At 44.8% G+C, this 17,915-nt stretch overlaps 2 protein-coding genes across 2 annotated transcripts in view; both read right to left on the bottom strand.

Annotated features, from left to right (window-relative positions):
• Positions 1-2,106, bottom strand: part of RECK (reversion inducing cysteine rich protein with kazal motifs) — an 87,006-nt gene extending 84,900 nt beyond the window's left edge. The window contains exon 1 of the mRNA XM_025932500.2: positions 1,930-2,106. Coding sequence (XP_025788285.1) covers positions 1,930-2,029 — 100 coding nt within the window. The 5' untranslated portion in view covers positions 2,030-2,106. The remainder of the gene's footprint in view (positions 1-1,929) is intronic.
• A 13,063-nt stretch (positions 2,107-15,169) lies between these two features.
• Positions 15,170-16,289, bottom strand: LOC112851222 (olfactory receptor 13C7-like). The gene has a single exon (XM_025914769.2). It carries the CDS (start codon positions 16,287-16,289, stop codon positions 15,345-15,347), a length of 945 nt encoding a protein of 314 aa, XP_025770554.2. The 3' UTR covers positions 15,170-15,344.
• Positions 16,290-17,915: the final 1,626 nt, after the last annotated feature.

Below are 17,915 nucleotides of genomic sequence, written 5' to 3'. Positions count from 1 at the left end.
CTGTGTGCTGACAGCTCAGAGTCTAGAGCCTGCTTCAGATGCTATGTCTCCCTCTCTCCCTGCCCTTCCTTCCCCCACTCATGCTCTGTCTCTCTATCTCTGTCAAAAATAAATAAACATCTAAAAAATTTAAATAAATAAGCAAACTTGAAAAAGTAAAGTGTACAATTCAGTTGTTTTAGTATATTCATGGAGTTGTGCAACCATCACTACTACTTAATTTCAGAACATTTTCATTTTTGTTAAAAGAAACTTCATACCTATTAGCACTCTTTTTCCCATTCCCCCAGCAAACAAGTTTCTTTACTATAGCATCTTTGGACCCTTTATCGTGACTCTAACATGTTTTGTGAATTTATAAGAGAAGGGTACAATGTGCAGTGTTTCCCAAACATATGTAATAGGTAACATTTCAGTGCTTACTATACGCTATTCTAAATTCTATACATGTATTACTTCAATTAATTCTCACAATAAAATCCAAAAGGTACCGTATATAGTAACTGTGGATATTAACACACAGAAAGATTAAGGCTAAGTAACTTGTTTAGATATTCTTAATTACTCCACTCTAATATTTCCCACAGAATCAACTGGTTGTGGGATGAGAATGGACAACTAGTATTCTATGGGCCATAACTTTGAAATGCTTTAGATCAACTTAATGAGAAAAAATGGGGCCCAGAAAGGTAAGCTGACTTAGCCAAGAATACACAGCATATTCCTATTTTCTCTCTTCCTCTCCTTTGATTTCTAACTGACAGCTAAATTTGGAACCCCATTACAATTAACTATCTAATCCCAAGTTCCTGACACAATTCTCGCCCACCTTTAAATACTTTATTTTCTTAAAACAAAAACAAAAAAGAAACTTTTAACATTGTAAACTGCCTTAAAACCTTGTTGGGATTGATTTTGCTCTTTCTACGTGTCTCTGCCTGTAGGCAATGCACATCCCCACCACTCTGCATGTATAAATCCCAGCCATCTTTCAATGTGTGCGCAGTTGGAGGATCCCTCAATTTTCCTCCTACCCTCGATGGATGTCATCTCTCTCCCTCTGTGCACCCACAGCCTTCCATCTCCTCTGGACACTCTGGCCTTGAATTCCAGCGGCTTGTGTCCGGCGGTACCCCACCTCCTGGCCAGAGAGCTCGCAGAGGGCAGGAGTTGGCATCAACTCCTAAAGCCCGGCACGTGGGAGATACTCTACCAGCACTGAACAACTTCTTATCCATTCTTGGTTTAATTCCTCAAGAGCAAGAACACAGCTCTCCTTAAGCCTGCTAGCCGCCCCCCACCCCCCACCCCGAAAGCAGAGTTTACTGATTTTTAATCTGTCTCCCGCCAGAGCCCAGCGCTGCCTTGGACACACAGTGCACCCACCGCGGGTGGCAGCAGAAGTGGATTTAGCAGGCTCGGGCCGATTCTCTTCAGAGACTTGAACCTGGCAGGCTGTGGGCCCCATCAACGCTCGCCGCCCGAGGTCTGCCTTACTGAACCGAGGGTCAAGTTACAACTGGCCAGGGCGGCGGTAAGGCGCCTGCACCTCGGAAATCCCATCCAACCCTCGCCACCGTTCCGGGCGAAGGCATTTCACCCTCTTCTGACAGAGACCTGAGCCCGGTGTGGGGTTGAGGGCCGAGACGGGGGCCCCTGCCCTGTGGGTGACACAGCAAGGCCTCGAACCCGGGTCACTGTTCCCAGGGCAGCAGATGACCGCGGCGGACAGAGCGGGAGTGAGGAGGGCTCCTCGCTCGTCCCGTCTCGACGCCCCCTCCCGCCCGCTGGGACCTCCGGACCCTGGGTCACCGCACTAGGTCCAGGTCTGGGGGTCGCGCGCACCCCCGCCCCCTGCTCCGCGCCATCTTGGAGAGCTGAGGCGGCCGCCCCGGACCGCCCCGAACCGTTGCTCCAGCAGTTACTCACCCGCACTGCCCGGGGCCAGGCCCCCTGCCACCTCCGCGACCTCCGCCACGGCCAGGAGAAGCAGCAGCGCGCCTCGCCGGGAGGCCGGGACGACCGCCATGTCCGGGCCAGGGGGTCCGGAGCCACGGGATGCTCGGACCCAGCCTGGCCGCCGCGGCTGCTCGCGGAGGCCCCGCCCCGGCGCCCTGGACCTTTAGTGATTGGCTGCGGCGCGCTCAGGCCCCGCCCCTCGGCCTCTGGGAGGTTCCAAAACCTGCTGGGGGCGGGAACATTCCCGAGACCCCGGCTCTTTGTTAGGACACAGCTGTGTGACGGCTTGTGTAGCGGAGTCCCGCAGCCAGCGTTCCCCAATCAGACGATGTCAGAGCTGGAAGGGCTCTTACAACGCCTCTAACACCACCCGAACTTAGCGGCTGGGGGTCACTGAGGCTCAGAAAGGAGACGGACCTTTCCAAGACTTGCAAGTCCAAGCCTGAACCAAAGGGACCTCTCCCTTTCACTTCTCTTTACCCTGAATGAGCTTCTTAATATCCTTTCTGCCTCACATCCAAAGAAGGCACCCGGGTCAACCCGACCTCCCTTAAAATCTGAGGGGCACTGACCAAGACATGGTCCCCTAACAGGGGACCGAGGGACAGATTCGCCACCAAAGCTCATGTAGCACATGTAGCCCCTATATGTCTTTGATGTACAGTTTAAGTACCAATTCCTATTAGGAAAAGGTGAGGGTTGGAATGCTTGTGTATCTAGATACGGAGAGCCTTGAATCTCAGGTTGAGTTTAGATTTCGTTTAAGATATAATTTGGAGGTGGGTCCCCACTCCACCCCTTACCCCCACAGCTATTTTGGGGAATGTTTGAGAGGGTCCACTGGTTTTCAAAGTGCCTCTCTTTCTCTTTCTTTCCCTCACCTTTTCCCCTGTCTCTGTTACTGAAATAATACCTTCTGTTCTCCCTTCCCCCCCCCTTTTTTTTTTAAAAAAGCATAACCACAGGTATGAATGTAAAATTCCTTAATATTATCAAATATCCAGTAAGTATTTAGATTCCCCTGTTGTCTTATCATTTCCTTTTACAGTTTTTCAAGTTCCAAACAAAATCTATATATTGAAATTAATTTATACGTGTTTTAAGTCCCTTTATATCTACTCTCTCTAAGTTTACAAAGGGAAAATATAAAGAAATCATGATGATCTTTCTAAGACATTTGTTCTGATGACAACTCCCTGGCTTCAAACCCTGAGAGGCCCTGTCTTTCTTACAGGATAGAATGATGTACAGTTATTTAACATGGTGTCAGAGGGTCTTAGCAATTGGACCCAATCACCTTTTCCAGCTTCATCTCCACACCTTCCCTGCACTTCTGCCACCATCCTTTCAGAACCTCTTACCTTTAGTTCAAGACCTTTGAGGTGCTTTCACGACTCTGTCACAACACCTACCTCCTCTGCACACAATTCCCCAGTTCCTGTGGTAACCCTCTCAGCTGAGGGAACTAAGACGGTTGCTCTAGGCCCAGCTGTGCCCTGGAAGGACCTGAGCAGGTAGTGGGCTCTGTATAAGGTGAGCAACACATCTTGCTTGGCTTGGGACTGTCCTGATTTTAAAACTGGAAGTCTCATATCCCAGGAACCTCCTTAGTCCCAGGCAAAACGGGACAATCGATCTCCGTAGTTCTGTGCACCTCAGAAAATGTAATAGAAAGACCTGTAAGGAGGTTTCCATATGGGAAAATGGAGTCATTTAGGTAATAGATACCACTCCCAAGATAATGCAACAGGTAGACTGTCATAAGCCATGCAGATGGGTCATTAGACCCCTGCGTCCCTGTATTAGAGTCCTAGGCTGCCATAACAGAGTACTATGAACTGGGTGGCTTAAGCAACAGAAATTTATTGTCTCAGAGTTCTTGAGGCTAGAAGTCTGAGATCAAAGTGTTGGCAGAGTTGGTTCCTTTTGGGAGCTGTGAGGGAGAATCTGACTCATGCTTCTCTCCTAGCTTCTGCTGTGTTACTGGCAGTCTTTGGCACTCCTGGGCTAACAGACGCATCACCTTCATCTCTGCCTTCATCTTCACATGGAATTTTCCTTGTGTGTGTGTCCAAATTTATCCTTTTTATAAGGAAAGCAGTCATGTTGATTTAGGGGCCCACCCCACTCCAGTATGACCTCATCTTAACTAATAACATCTGCAATAATCCCTATTTCTAAATAAGATCACATTTTGAGGTACTAGGGGTTAGGACTTCAACATACAAATTTGAGGGGAGGCAGGGACACACAGTTCAACCCATAGCACTTCCTAAAGGAAAGACCATCTACTCGTCCTATCGGAAATCATTGACTCTGAAGGAGAGGCTGAAGAAGGGGGAAAAGGATAAAGGACTGGTCAGTTGCCGTTCAAAGATCCTAAGTCTCCCAAGGATAGGAGTGGTTGGGCGCACCTCTGTTGACTCACAGAGGTGATACCTGGAGTCTATGCACAAAAAGAAGGCTTGAATACTTGGAGATCTCTTAGCTATAGAATCAGAAATGACTTTATTTCCAGGTAGTTCCTATGAGATATGGCAGCAAAGCTGAGGTCCTCCCACACCAAAAGATAGCTGACTGGCCACTATATCCTATACAGAGCACAAGCGTGGGAGGGGCAGAGAGAGAGGGAGACACAGAATCATAAGCAGGTTCCAGGCTCTGAGCTGTCAGCACAGAGCTGGATGCGGGGCTTGAACTCACGAACCACGAGATCATGACCTAAGCCGAAGTCAAACATTTAAATGACTGGGCTGCCCAGACGCCCTTATTACAGTCTATCTTCAAATAATAATTATCACTTCACGTAAAATGTATGAACATGACAGCAATATGAGTCCATTTTCCCCTTATCTTTTGTGCTAAAGTTGTCATACATTTTGCTTCCACACGCTGTTATTATTTTGCCTTTTTAAAAAGTTTTATTTATTTATTTATTTTGAGAGAGAGAGAGAGAGAGAACAATCAGGGAAGTGGCAGAGAGAAGGAGAGAGAGAATTCCAAACAGGCTCTACACTGTCAGCATGAAGCCCAATGCAGGGCTTGAACCCACGAACCAAACCTCGAGATCAGGACCTGAGCCGAAATCAAGAGTCAGACGCTCAACCGACTGAGCCATCCAGACACCCCTGTTTTGCTTTAAATAGCCGGTTATATAAACATGAGATTTTAAAATAAGAAACAATGTCTTTTATATTTACTTACATATTAAGCATTTCTGATGCTCTTCTTTCAAATTTTAGATCCAAATTTTTCTCTGGTATCTGGAGGAAAGAAACTTTTTAATTAAGAACACAACAGGTTTAAAAAAACAGACAAAAAACAAAGAACAGGGCAGGTTCTGTTGGTTTTAATTAGCTAGGATCCCATACTTTGTTTTTAGGAATTTATGCCCAGTAAATTTCTGAAGTTACTCCTTAATGAAAATAATTTTTCTGGGTTTGTTTAACCTAAATACATTTTAAAATCATGAACTGATCTATCTTGATAAGGAAGAGGTCTGTTTTGAATTCTTTAAGACTTGATGATATCTGGCTTTCTACGTATACAGTGCACCAATTTTAAAAATATTAACATATTTTTATTTCTAGTAATGCCTTCTCTAGAACTAAAACATGCGGGTAAGGCAGTCACCTCATCAGAGATGATTATTAGAGTAGAAAAGTAGACAGGACAATTCCTAACTTTTTGGTTTTAAAAATAGACCTTTGAAATTCCAGGCAGAGACAGTGGTCATTGGAGTAAAAGCTTTTGAGATGTTAGAACCTGGCCCCAAAGGCTGAGGGCATAAAATATTTATATGAACACAGACTTGGAAGAATATTCTGATAGACACAGTCCCGACTCCCCCCACCCCTGTCAGCCCCCAACAACTCACTCTGAGGGGGTGGGGAGGGATGCACTGGGGTGGGACCTAAAGCCCCAGAAAGGCTTGAGAATATGGGATAAGAGAGGATCCGAGCCTCACTCCTCACTTCCCATGGAGCTCAGGGAAATGGCACACCTCACTGAATTCCCCTGCACGCTGCATGATGGGAATGTGGACGGGAAACGGAGGCAAGTACGTCTTGTTCCCTGCTCTCCAGTTAGAGTGCCACAGAAGAGTGGCTGAATGTTTTCTGTGCCCTCCGAGAGGAGCAAGCAGGAGTGGAGAGCACACCGAGAGCCTGAAGAGGCCTCAAGATCAGAGCCGAAAGGCTGTGGCTGTTGTTTTGAGTGATCTATATAATTGGATGCCAGATGGGAGTGCAGGTGTCAGCAGAAACTGATGATGACAACTGAGGACCAGATGTCCTGCCTTCTTTCCCAGTCCCAGCTGGTGGGTTCGGCTCTATATATGCTTCTGAAAACTAGGAAGGGTGTTGAGAAGCCTTGCCTGAGCCGAGATCCCACCGAATTGACTAAGATTAAGTTTTAGTCACTTAGCAGAAAGGGGACTTGGAGAGACAGCTACCTGTCCATCAGCCCTTTTAGAAGTTGTTGCTTACAAGCAACTTTCCAGTCAGAGAAAATGTTTTCTGTTGTCATGTTCACTGCTAATTTAGTAACTGGGCATATGGCTTTAGAGATCAAAGGAGATGCCTGTGCCTTAAAGGAGAATCTGTGTATCTGACATCTCCATTGGTCCCTATCTTGAGATGTCACAGGAGGAAGAGAAGCCCTACCCCAGGGCATCCAACACCAACACTATAAAATTCAGCATTGTGACCCTCAATCTGTGGCTCATAAAATACGTGCCAGGCTCCGATACATCCTCTAAAGATAGGAGACTGTGAGCATGAAATTGTCCCCATTCCCCACTTTCCTTGTCTGTTTATTTCAGTAATTTCCAAACTTAGAAATATCATTTTTATTTTCTAGCCTATTTCAGTAATTTCCAAAGTTAAGAAATATTATTTTTATTTTTCAGCACTGGAATCTTTTTTCCAACAAAATCTTAGAGTCCTGCTATGTAAAATAGAAAAAAAAAAAGTGCTGTTTTATTGTTACATTTCTTTTATCAGTTTAAATTTGTAACAATTGCTTGGTTCAAAGATAATGTATGAAAATTCAAAGATAATGAGATTATGATGAACACAAAAAACCTGAAATCTGGAATTATGGACGATAAGTGCCTTCGTAGCAGTTTCAGCCTCCAATTTATGTTTTGTTTTGGTTGTTTGCTGTGGAGAAAATTCTCATTCATGCAGATGAGTAGTTTGCAAAGGATCATGGTTTTTGAAATAGCTCGCCTTGCAATCTCAAAGTACTCTGTATTTACATTAGGTTGGTTCCTTGAAAATTTTTTTGTTTCACTATTGATTCGTGAAAATTTATGTGCACACTTAAATCTGCACATGGCTGTTTAGAGCCACTTTATTCATAGTTGTCAAAAATGTGGAAGCAACCAAGATGCCCTTCAGTAGAAGAATGGATAAATAAACTGTGGTCCATCCAGACTGTGGAATACTATTCAGCACTACAAAGAAATGAGCTATCAAGCTATGAAAAGACATGGAGGAAATTTAAAAGCATATTATTAAGTGAAATAAGCCAATCTGAAAAAGTTATATACTGCATGGTTCCAACTATATAATATTCTGGAAAAGGCAAAATTATGGAGATGGTAAAAAGATTCAGGTGCCTGGGTGGCTCAGTCTGTTAAGCCTTCGACTTTGGCTATGGTCATGACCTCACATGATCTCGCCCCACATTGGGCTCTCTGCTGTCACCACAGAGCTTGTTTCGGAACCACTGTCTCCCTTTCTCTCTGCCCCTCCTCCACTCTCTCTTTCTATCAAAGATAAACATTAAAAAACAAAAGATTAGGGATTTCTGGGGATTAGAGGGGAGGGAGAGATGAAGAGGCAGAGTACAGAGGATTTTCAGGGCAGTGAAGCTATTTTGTACAAAACTATAGGGCTGAACACATGCCATTATATATTTGTCCAACCCCACAGACTGTACAACACCAAGAATGAATCCTAATGTAAATTATAACTCTGGGTGATGATTGTCCATGTAGGTTCATCGGTTGTAACAAAGATAATAGCTCTGGTGGGAGAGGTTGCTAATGGGGGGGGGCGATGGGGGATATGGGAACTCTGTACTTTCTGTTCAGTTTTGCTGTGAACCTGAAACTGCTCTAAAAGACAAAGTTTATTAATTTTAAAAATGCTAGTTTGACATTAAAATTCAGAAAAAAATAGTGGTTCACCAATAAGGTTGGATATCTGTTCAATTCCTTATCAGAAATGTGGTCAGACATGGGGGAAGGGAAGGGTAAAAAATAGTTTCAAACAGAGAGGGAGGCAAACCCTAAGAGACTCTTAAATACAGAGAACAAACTGAGGGTTGATGGGGCGGGGGTTACGGGAAAGAAGGGAAAATGGGTGATGGGCATTGAGGAGGGCACTTGTTGGGATGAGCACTGGGTGTTGTATGTAAGCGATGAATCATGGGAATCTATTCCTTCAAGCCAAGAGTGCAGTGTATACACTGTATGTTAGTTAACTTGACAATAAATTATATTAAAAATGAAAAGAAATGTGGTCAGAAAAATAGCACCTCGAATTTATGGTTCATCCCCAAACTATTTATGATGTGATGTTATTACTGTGTAACAAGTTGCGTGTTCATTTGTTATTGTGCGTTCAGCTAGGACACCATGATGAGAACACGCAAGGAGCAGATGATTCTGAGCCTTGCCCGGCACTTAATTGAGAACAGTTCTTATGTGTACTCTCTGGTACAATTATATATACACGGGCGGATGTGCATCAACCCAGATTAAAGAAAAGATCAGTGCAGAACTACACTTTTTCTAATCAAGGACACATTTAAAGAAGATACAATAAACACACAGAGAAGACAGGAAAAGACATATTCTGTCTATACAAAAGGAAGTCAACTCAATGGCACCCATGCTAACATGATAGGGGGGCCCAGTGTGTAAAAAAAATCAAAACATCTCAAGTTTGCATGTGTCCACTGTCTTACTACCTATTAAAAGTTATTTGGAATATATATATTTTAAAGAAATACTTGTAGAGTCTGACAAACTTCCATTTGGTTGTAGTTTGATACTTGCTTGATCAGTCTATATTATTCAGGAGTTTTGCACGATGCATGTTTGAACTTGTCTATTTTCATTCTGATACCTTCTCTCTTCCAAAATAATGAATCACAGTCCTTTCCACAGCTGGAATAAATATGCTATTCTGTTCTTTTTTAGATTTTTGTAATCACAATGGTATTTGATGTTTAATTCGAATGCATCAGAATCCAACAAATGGTGTGATGTGTGGATCGTAGGCAAACCTTCATCCAGTTGAATGTTGTTGCTGCCCACTACTAAAGAGTGATTTTTTTTTCTTCACGCTGTGAATTTTGATCTGAAATATATGTATTTAATTCTTTTTTTTAATTTTATTTTTTAAAATTTACGTCGAAATTAGCGTGTAGTGCAACAATGATTTCAGGAGTAGATTCCTTAATGCCCCTTACCCATCTAGCCCATCCCTCCTCCCAAACCCCTCCAGTAACCCTCAGTTTGTTCTCCATATTTAAGAGTCTCTTCTGTTTTGTCCCCCTCCCTGTTTTTATATTATTTTTATTTCCCTTCCCTTATGTTCATCTATTTTGTCTCTTAAAGTTCTCATATGAGTGAAGTCATATGATTTTTGTCTGTCTCTGACGAATTTTGCTTAGCATAATACCCTCCAGTTCCATCCACATAGTTGCCAATGGCAAGACATCATTCTTTTTGATTGCCGAGTAATACTCACTGTGTATATATATACCACTTCTTCTTTATCCATTCATCCATCGATGGACATTTGGGCTCTTTCCATACTTTGGCTATTGTCGATAGTGCTGCTATAAACATGGGGGTGCATTTGTCCCTTCGAAACAGCACACCTGTATCCCTTGGATAAATGCCTAGTAGTGCAACTGCTGGGTCTAGGGTAGTTCTATTTTTAGTTTTTTGAGGAACCTCCATCCTGTTTTCCAGAGTGGCTGCACCAGCTTGCATTCCCAGTATTTAGTTCTTATAGTTGGAACTTTCTGGTGTCTCAGACACCACTGGTTTTATAAACCTTTAAAAAGCAATGGTATTGGGGTGCCTGGGAAGCTCAACCGGTTAGGTGTCCAACTCTTGATACCAGCTCAGGTCATGATCCCAGGGTAGTGGGATGGAGCCCCGTGTGGGGCTCCATGCTGAGCGTGAAGCCTGCTTGAGATTCTCTCTCTCCCTCTCTTGCTACTCCCCCCACTCAATCTCGCATGTGTGCACTGGTACACATGCACACACACTCTCTCAAAATAAATAAATAATAAATAAATAAATAAACTTTAAAAAAGCACAATGGTATATAGTTCAGTAATTGTTACTTTGTAAGAAGTTCAAATCTGGTAGGAAGAATCTAACATTGTTTCCTTCAAAACATCTTTGTATTGTTCAATTGTTCTTCGCTAACAATTTATGTAGCTCAGTGGAGTCTTTGAGGGACTTAAAAACACTAAATAACTACATTTCTGAGCCCAGCTTTCCGATTGGCCTTACCCACATGTAGAGAAATGGAAATATTTGGAGGTAGAGCCCAGGGTATACATATTAAAGAGAGTCTCCTGTTGATACAATTTGAGAGCTTCCACACTCAAAATTAAGGTCATTTTTAATGTATTTCTTCTCTCTTGCTTCTCCCTAGAGTTATTCCTGGTCAATCACCTTGCCTTCCTCTGTGCTCCCAAAACACTCATAATTTTTTTTTCTTAACTCTGTCATGTTTGGAATTATGTTTGTTTCCAATCATTTGATATTTGTTACTATTGCAAATAGCACATTATTCTTGTTTTTTTTCCCTTTTGTATATTGATGGTATGTAGGAATACAATTGATTTTTGAGAAGCTATTTCTATCTCCTTACCTTTTCTGAACTCATATTACTGCTAATAGCTTTCTGGTTAATTTTTAGAAATATAATAACTGTGTCTTCTGCAAAAGTTGGTATGTATTTCTTCCTCTGCTGTATTTATGCCTCTTGTTCTGCCCTTGACCACGTTGTATATCTGTTTGCACTTGACTGCACTTTGGAGCTATTTGAAATGGGGAATGGCTAGTTTCTGGTCTCACGTGTAAGAAGCTTGGCCGTCAACACTCTGTTGACAAGTAAAAAGCTGAACAAACTGATATATCACCAATTCTCAGATCCATAAGAGAAGTGAGGTCACAGGGCAACTGCTGCCCTTGGCACTGGAGAGACCAGAGTCGGTGGCTGAGGCCAAAGGACTTGGTGCATGTCAGGAGACCTCTACGAGGGAGCGCTTCCCGGCCTCTTCCTTCACTCCCTTGGTCCCGGTCCCAAGTCTTCGAGGGCCGCTACTCAAAGTGTGGCCCGCAGAGCAGCAGCATAGGCACCCAGGAACGTTTCAGAGATGTAGAGTCTCGGGTCCCACCTCAGACTCACTGAATCCAAATCTGCATCTTCACAACAGCCCTAGGTGACTCTTGAGCACGTTAAGATTCCAGAAGCACTGATCCCCGAGGCTTGCAGGAATGTCCACCAGATGGCAGGTTTGCAGCAGGCACAGGTAGCCAGGGCCACACATCAGCCACCCAAGCCTCCTTCAAACAGTGCCCGAAGTGGCCTTGGGAATTGGGAGCCATAGCCCATGAACTGTGGAGGGGGGAACCCAGAGGGGACCCCTAATCCATGAGTGACAGGTTGTGAGCCCTCTGGGCTCTCCCTAGGTGTTTTCTCATGCATTGTCTAGTGAGAGGGATGGGAGGATACGCTCGCATTTAACAGGCAAAGAAACTGAGGCCCAGAGAGGGAAAGAAACTCACCAGTGGCGAATGGAAGCAGAATTGGAAGGCAGGTCTCAGGCTCCCTGGCCTGGGCTCACAGCACCTCTGGAGGGGCCTGGCAGGATGGCTCAGCCCCAGGGTGTGCTGACCTGAGCAGCCTCCATGCCCACCTCTCCATCCTTCCTACCCGGTTGCTCTTTCAACTGCTCTCTCATTTTCTTTGGAAGTGCTAGCAGCAGCTGTTGTAATGATTCAATTTGGGATACTAATGGACTTTCCACAATACTCAGGTTCCTGGAGTTAAGCCCCAGGGGAACAAAGCATCAGCCTTAATTGGGAGCAAACAGAACCAGCCCTGGGCCTCAGAGGGTCCCTTGGGAATCTTAATGGTTCCTGAGTCTACAGCCAGTACCAGCTGTGAGCCACTGACTCTTCGGTGAACTTTCATCTCCATCTGTTTAGTTTTGCTCTTTTAGTTATACGAACAAATACTCACTTGCGTAGGCTCCAGTAAATTTTTTCCCATTTTTCCCCCTAAGAATGTATTTGAGTTGCTTAGGGAAATCACCTAGAATTCATGAGCAGAAGTTTTTATAGAGTTGAGGCTGACTGAGCCAGAACATTGTGTTCCCAGACTATAAGGAAAATGTTTTAAATGGGGTGGGGGAACAAAGGGTTATAATAATGCTCAATTCCATCCCTCTTATTAACTGTTAGTAAGACTTGCTCTAACCACATTGTTAATGCAGTGAGTCAGATGAAGTAGAGATCACGAAACCAAGGAAAATGCAGAGGCGGACAGCATGGAGAATGAGAGATCAACAGAGACACCAACACAGGACCCCGGACTCTCCCTGCGTCCCCTTGCCCATCCTCTCCTGGGGTGCAGCCACTTTCCTCTACTTGCTGGCATCTCTGTTCACCTCTGGTGGTGAGGAGGGTAGGACTGTGGTCCATTCAATGAGAGTAGGATCCTCATTTTACAGATTTCCAAGGAGAGAGGTTCCACGGTATCCCCTCTCACTGTCCCCAACCCCAAAGAGAAGTTCAGTAGAGACTGCTGTTCTCTTTCCTCTCTCCTGTGAGAAAGCCCACCAGAAGTCCTAATCTCTGCAGGCAGTGTTGGTATTTTATAGGCAATACTCCATGAAAGGAACCTCTGCCACCACCCAGAATCTGGGAAAGAGCAGACACTTTCAAGTGCAATTGCAAATAGCACAGACGTACCTTTGGGAGTGTCCATGACAAAGGACCTGAGATCTGATCACAGGGGCTTATGTTCAGGGAAATCTAAGTACACACGTGGAAATACTGATAATCACCATCTCCTGTATGTGTCGTGCGCCACATATAATAAACACAGGGGACTGGGGGTTGAGGAAGCAGCACAGGGCAAGTATGCCCTAGGGGCCATGATACTGGAAGGTGACTTTCACAAAGTGGCATTTCACCATCCCTAGTCTCATGCTTGTAGCCTGGGGTTAAAATCACTACCTTGGAAGGTCAGCTTTGGAAGGACCTCAAGGCCATCCAGTCCCAAATTAATGCACGGCTGGGGAGAGAGACTGCAAGGCCCAGAGAAAAGAGCTGGGAGGGGCTGCTTCTCCAACAGCCAGACCACTGTCCCTCCCACTGTCATGTTTTGTCATTAGTTCATCTGGGCTTTGTTTGTTTACTTGTTTGCTTGCCTATTTGTTGTTTTGTTTGCTTGTTGGTCTTTCAATATATGCCTGGCATCATCCCACAAAGGACTGAGATAGCCCCAAACTACACCCAAGGCCAAACAGGTGAGAAAATGGGGCAAAGGAAAACTAAAAGAAAAATTATAAGATTACAAAGCCAAGGAGGAGTAAGATTCACCTCAAAGGGCAGACCATCAGGAGGACTTCTCAGGTGCAGAGTTGAGACATGACACAAACATATCAGGGACAGATGTGAATCTAGGACAAAAACTCAGATGTACAGGAATATTCTTGTATTCATTTTCTTTAATCAGATTTAGTCTGACATTGAGCCTCCACTTGGCCAGGCTGGGAATATTCTGCTTCAACATTCAATAAGAGGCATTCTACCCTCCTAGGGGTTTCCCAGAATAAGCCTCACGTAGGGCCCAGAAAATGGTGGACATTTGTCAGCTGCTCTTCCAGGGTCCATTGCCCCTCTACCACTTTCTTAACAACTCCAGATTTTCCTTTGTGTAGCAGCCATAGACTTAGGTTAGACTGACCCCACCTTCTGTTTCAGAGCAGGGGCTGCTGGTCTAAGTTAATCTGCATAATCTTATCTCACCTGCCACTGTGATTGGTTTGCAATTTGCATCCATTGGTTGGGTCAGAGCAAACTTCAGGACACTCGTTCTCGGGTTGTAGGCACCAGTGGTTTCTATCCCATAAATGAATGTGGAAAATGCAGGTCCAGGACTACAGCAGCCATCTTGTGACCATGAGAAGAGTCAGCCTGAGAATAAAGCTGACACATGGAAAAGTGAAGAGTCAAGAGAATCTCAGAGCAAAGGAGCTAGAGCCTGATTAACTTTGCCTGAGGTTGGCCCTACTTTTGGATAAATCCACATTAGTCTTAAACCAGGGTGAGTAGAATTCTGTCTTCTGTGCAGTTGAAGATCTCCCACCTAAAATGACCTCCAACCGCCATGCTGTTAGGGCTGCAACCCAAAGAGTCCAAACCTGTAGCTCCACAGCCCGTCATACCTGTGCCATAACCAATGTAGAGCAACTCTTACTAATGGCTGATGATAGCCATGCAACTGAGGATTATTATAACCCTTTGCTTTCCCCAAAACATTTTTTGGACCTCCTTATTGTCTGGGCACCCCCATGGTGTTTGATGCTGTGAGTCATATAGTGACTCCCAGTCACATGGCTGTGACTCCCAGCCATGCAGGACTGTACCAGTGTGTGATTAGACCTGGGGTATGGGTAGCAGAGTGCAGACATCTCTCTGTGCTTCCTCAGAGTGTTCCATACTGAAGGTAAGAGCCCTTTTTTACTGGGGCCAAGACTTATGGTGAATTCTTGCCAATGGTGCTATCAGCCAATGGTACAAAGTTTATTTTTCATGTTATTCTTACTGAACACAGGCCTCTAGGATAATATCAAAACATGTACAGTGATGAACAATTCTACATAGGGCCTCACAGCATATTCCAAGAGCCCAGTTCTACTAAAACCAGATTCTGTGTCTATCTCTTAATTTTGCACACACCAATGAGGCTTCACAGATATGCACCAGCTTCTGGTGGCAGAGAATCTAAGATTTCACTAGCATAAAACAGCTCTGGTATGTCACTGTGGTTGTGCACAAAGCCAAAAACTAGCCAACATTTCTAGAACTGTGAAGGTGCTTTCCTTCCATGTTCATAGATAGAAGCTTCCATTAGTCAATGGAACAATGGGTGGGTGGGTGAGTAGATAGAGAACCAGTTTACTTTTCAGCCTTAGTCACATGGTCTACAACATGGACCTTACAAAACTCCCTTCTCTACTTTGGGTTACCATTTTCCCATGAACACAATGAGGAGTTTGGAGGTCTTGCATTCTGGCAGTCTGGAATTCTTTGATAGTCACTCAATCGGGTATTATTGATGTACCAGGTTCTTCACGGCAGCCTTCACATCCTTGTTCCTTAGGCTGTAGATGATGGGGTTGAGCATGGGGGTCACCACCCCATAGAAAAGGGAGGTGAGCTTATCTGAAAAGTCCTGCTTATCTTCCCCCAGGGGGTCCTTGGATTTGGGCTTCCCATACATGAAGAGGATGGTTCCATAGAAGACGACCACAACTGTGAGGTGGGCAGAGCAGGTGGAGAAGGCCTTTTTCTTCCCCTCAGCTGAGGGGATCCTCAGGATGGTAGCAATGATGAATACATAGGAGACAAAAATGAACAGAACTGGGACCCCCAGGAAAATCACATTAGCCACAACCATGCTGATCACATTCATAGAAATGTCAGCACAGGCCAACTTCAGGACAGCCAGGATCTCACAGGTGAAGTGATTGATGACATTGTCCCCACAGAAGGGCAGCCTCATAGCCTGGGATGTCTGAACTACAGAGTTGGTGATACCAGCTGCCCAGGAGCCAGCAGCCATGGGTATGTATATAGCCTTGTTCATGACCATAGAGTATCTCAGGGGGTTACAGATGGCCACATAGCGATCAAATGCCATCATGCCCAGAAGCACACACTCTGTAGCTCCCATGGCAAAGGAGAGAAACATCTGCCCAAAACAGGCTGAGAAAGAGATGGTTTTCCTGGGGGTCAGGAAGCTGTCGAGAATGAGGGGGACAGAGGAGGTTGTGTAGCAGATGTCCAGGAAGGAGAGGTTCCCCAGGAAGAAGTACATGGGCGTGTGCAGGTGGGAGTCAAGGATGGTCACCAGGATGAGGACCCCATTGCCCAGCAGGATCACCAGGTACATCAGTAGAATGAGCACAAAGAATGTTTTCTCCAGCCTTGGATGGGCTGAGAGTCCCAGGAGAATGAACCCCACCACAGGGGAGGTCTGATTGAACCTGTCCATCATACATCTCCTCTGTCACCTGCAGGAACTCTCTGAAGTCAATTTCAGCTCTCTCTGACTCCAAAAGCGTCTGGGCAGCAGGGCAAAAATCCCAACCCTGCTGATCAACTGGAAAATAGCTCTGACAATTTGGTCATCTTCATAGAATTCTAGGAAAAACATAGTAGAGGAGAGTATTTAACTTCTGCTTCTAGTAAGAATGAAGAGATAATTTGGACTAACTCTCCTGCATATGACAATTAAAAAAAAAAAAAAGCTAGGGGCACCTGGTGACTCAGTCAGTTAAGCATCCAACTCTTGATTTTGGCTCAGGTCATGATCTCAAATTTAATTCATGGGATCAAGCCCTTCATCGGGCTCTGCACTGACAGTGCCGAGCCTACTTGGGATTCTCCCTCTGCCCCTCTCCAGCTCACACACACGTGCTCTCTCTCAAAATAAGTAAATAAACTTAAAAAAAAAACCTAGACAACTATGTAAAACACTGTGTTAAGCATGAGCGAGGTTGTAAAACAACAAAGAGCCACAGGGTCATGATTCTGGGAAAGAACAGGGATTCAGAGAAGTCCAGCATTTGAGGCTATGTTTCAGCCGAGGCATGTGCAGCGTCTGGAGGTGGCTACTGAGAGGCTAAGAAGCACTACTTCCAGCCTCCTGAAGGAGAGGACCAGGTTTTGAAGTCCACGGCTCACCGTGAAGGGCCTCTACCGAAACCTCCTCCCGTTGGTAGGGGATCCCAAAGGGCAGGACCACAGGAGTAAAAGAATCAGAGGGAAGCATTTGTTTACAGGTGCTCTAGCTCAGCTTCAAATCTTCCCCAAAAGTTGGATCTTCCCTGAAATTGGATCGAGGTGGTCCCAGATTTTTGGTGCTTCCAAATATCAGAAGCAAATATAAATGCAGGCTGAAGGGAAGTAACGTCACCCCAGTCTTCTGAATCACTCCCACAAAGAATTTTGCAAATACAACATCTGGCACACATTAAAAAAAAAAAGAAGAAGAAGAAGGCATGCAGGAGACAAGACAACATAAATTAAAACCAACAGGAAAAAAACCAGGAAATCGAGCATCCCTCTTCCTGGGGCAAATGAGAGCCACCAGCTCCTCTGCCCTGCTGTCACCTTTTGAGAGGATTAGCTCAGACCACAGTGCCACGGTCTTAACATCTTGTCGATCCTTTTGTACATTTGGGGCAGCAAATGGGCCCCTTGCACGCAGTGGCCACACTGACGGAGAGTTCAGACTGCATATCCCTTCTTTTCTTCATTCTCCAGCTGCCTGCACCAGAGGCACTGGCTTCTCCCCGAGACTGTTCACAAAGCCCCACATCCCACTCTGTCAGCTCTTCTTTCTGGAAAGCTTGACTCTCTCCTCAGACTTCTGAGAGCTCCCCAAGCTGGGATTTATTCTGAACCAATTAAAAAAAAAAAACCCACTTGTAGGCAACACTGAGGGTGTTGGGCATTCAGTTTTATGTGCTCCATATCTAAAATATTCATGAACTTCCCAGGCACCCATCTTGCCAAGTTCTCTCAGCAATCGAGGCCCTTCCTTGATTATGCAGGGGCACATCTACCTGGGGAGCGCAGAGACACTCCTCCAGTGGTTCTTAACATTGTAGCTGTG

The sequence above is a fragment of the Puma concolor genome, chromosome D4, assembly GCF_028749965.1.
Source record: "Puma concolor isolate L17-30 chromosome D4, mPumCon1.1.hap2, whole genome shotgun sequence".
In the NCBI taxonomy this organism is placed as follows: domain Eukaryota; kingdom Metazoa; phylum Chordata; class Mammalia; order Carnivora; family Felidae; genus Puma; species Puma concolor.
The sequence above is the reverse complement of the archived record's forward strand: the minus strand, read 5'-3'. Positions and strand labels throughout refer to the sequence as shown.

Coding starts and splice junctions, on each gene's coding strand:
- LOC112851222 (XM_025914769.2), bottom strand. CDS start 16,289: ATGGACAGGTTCAATCAGACCTCCCCTGTGGTGGGGTTCATTCTCCTG.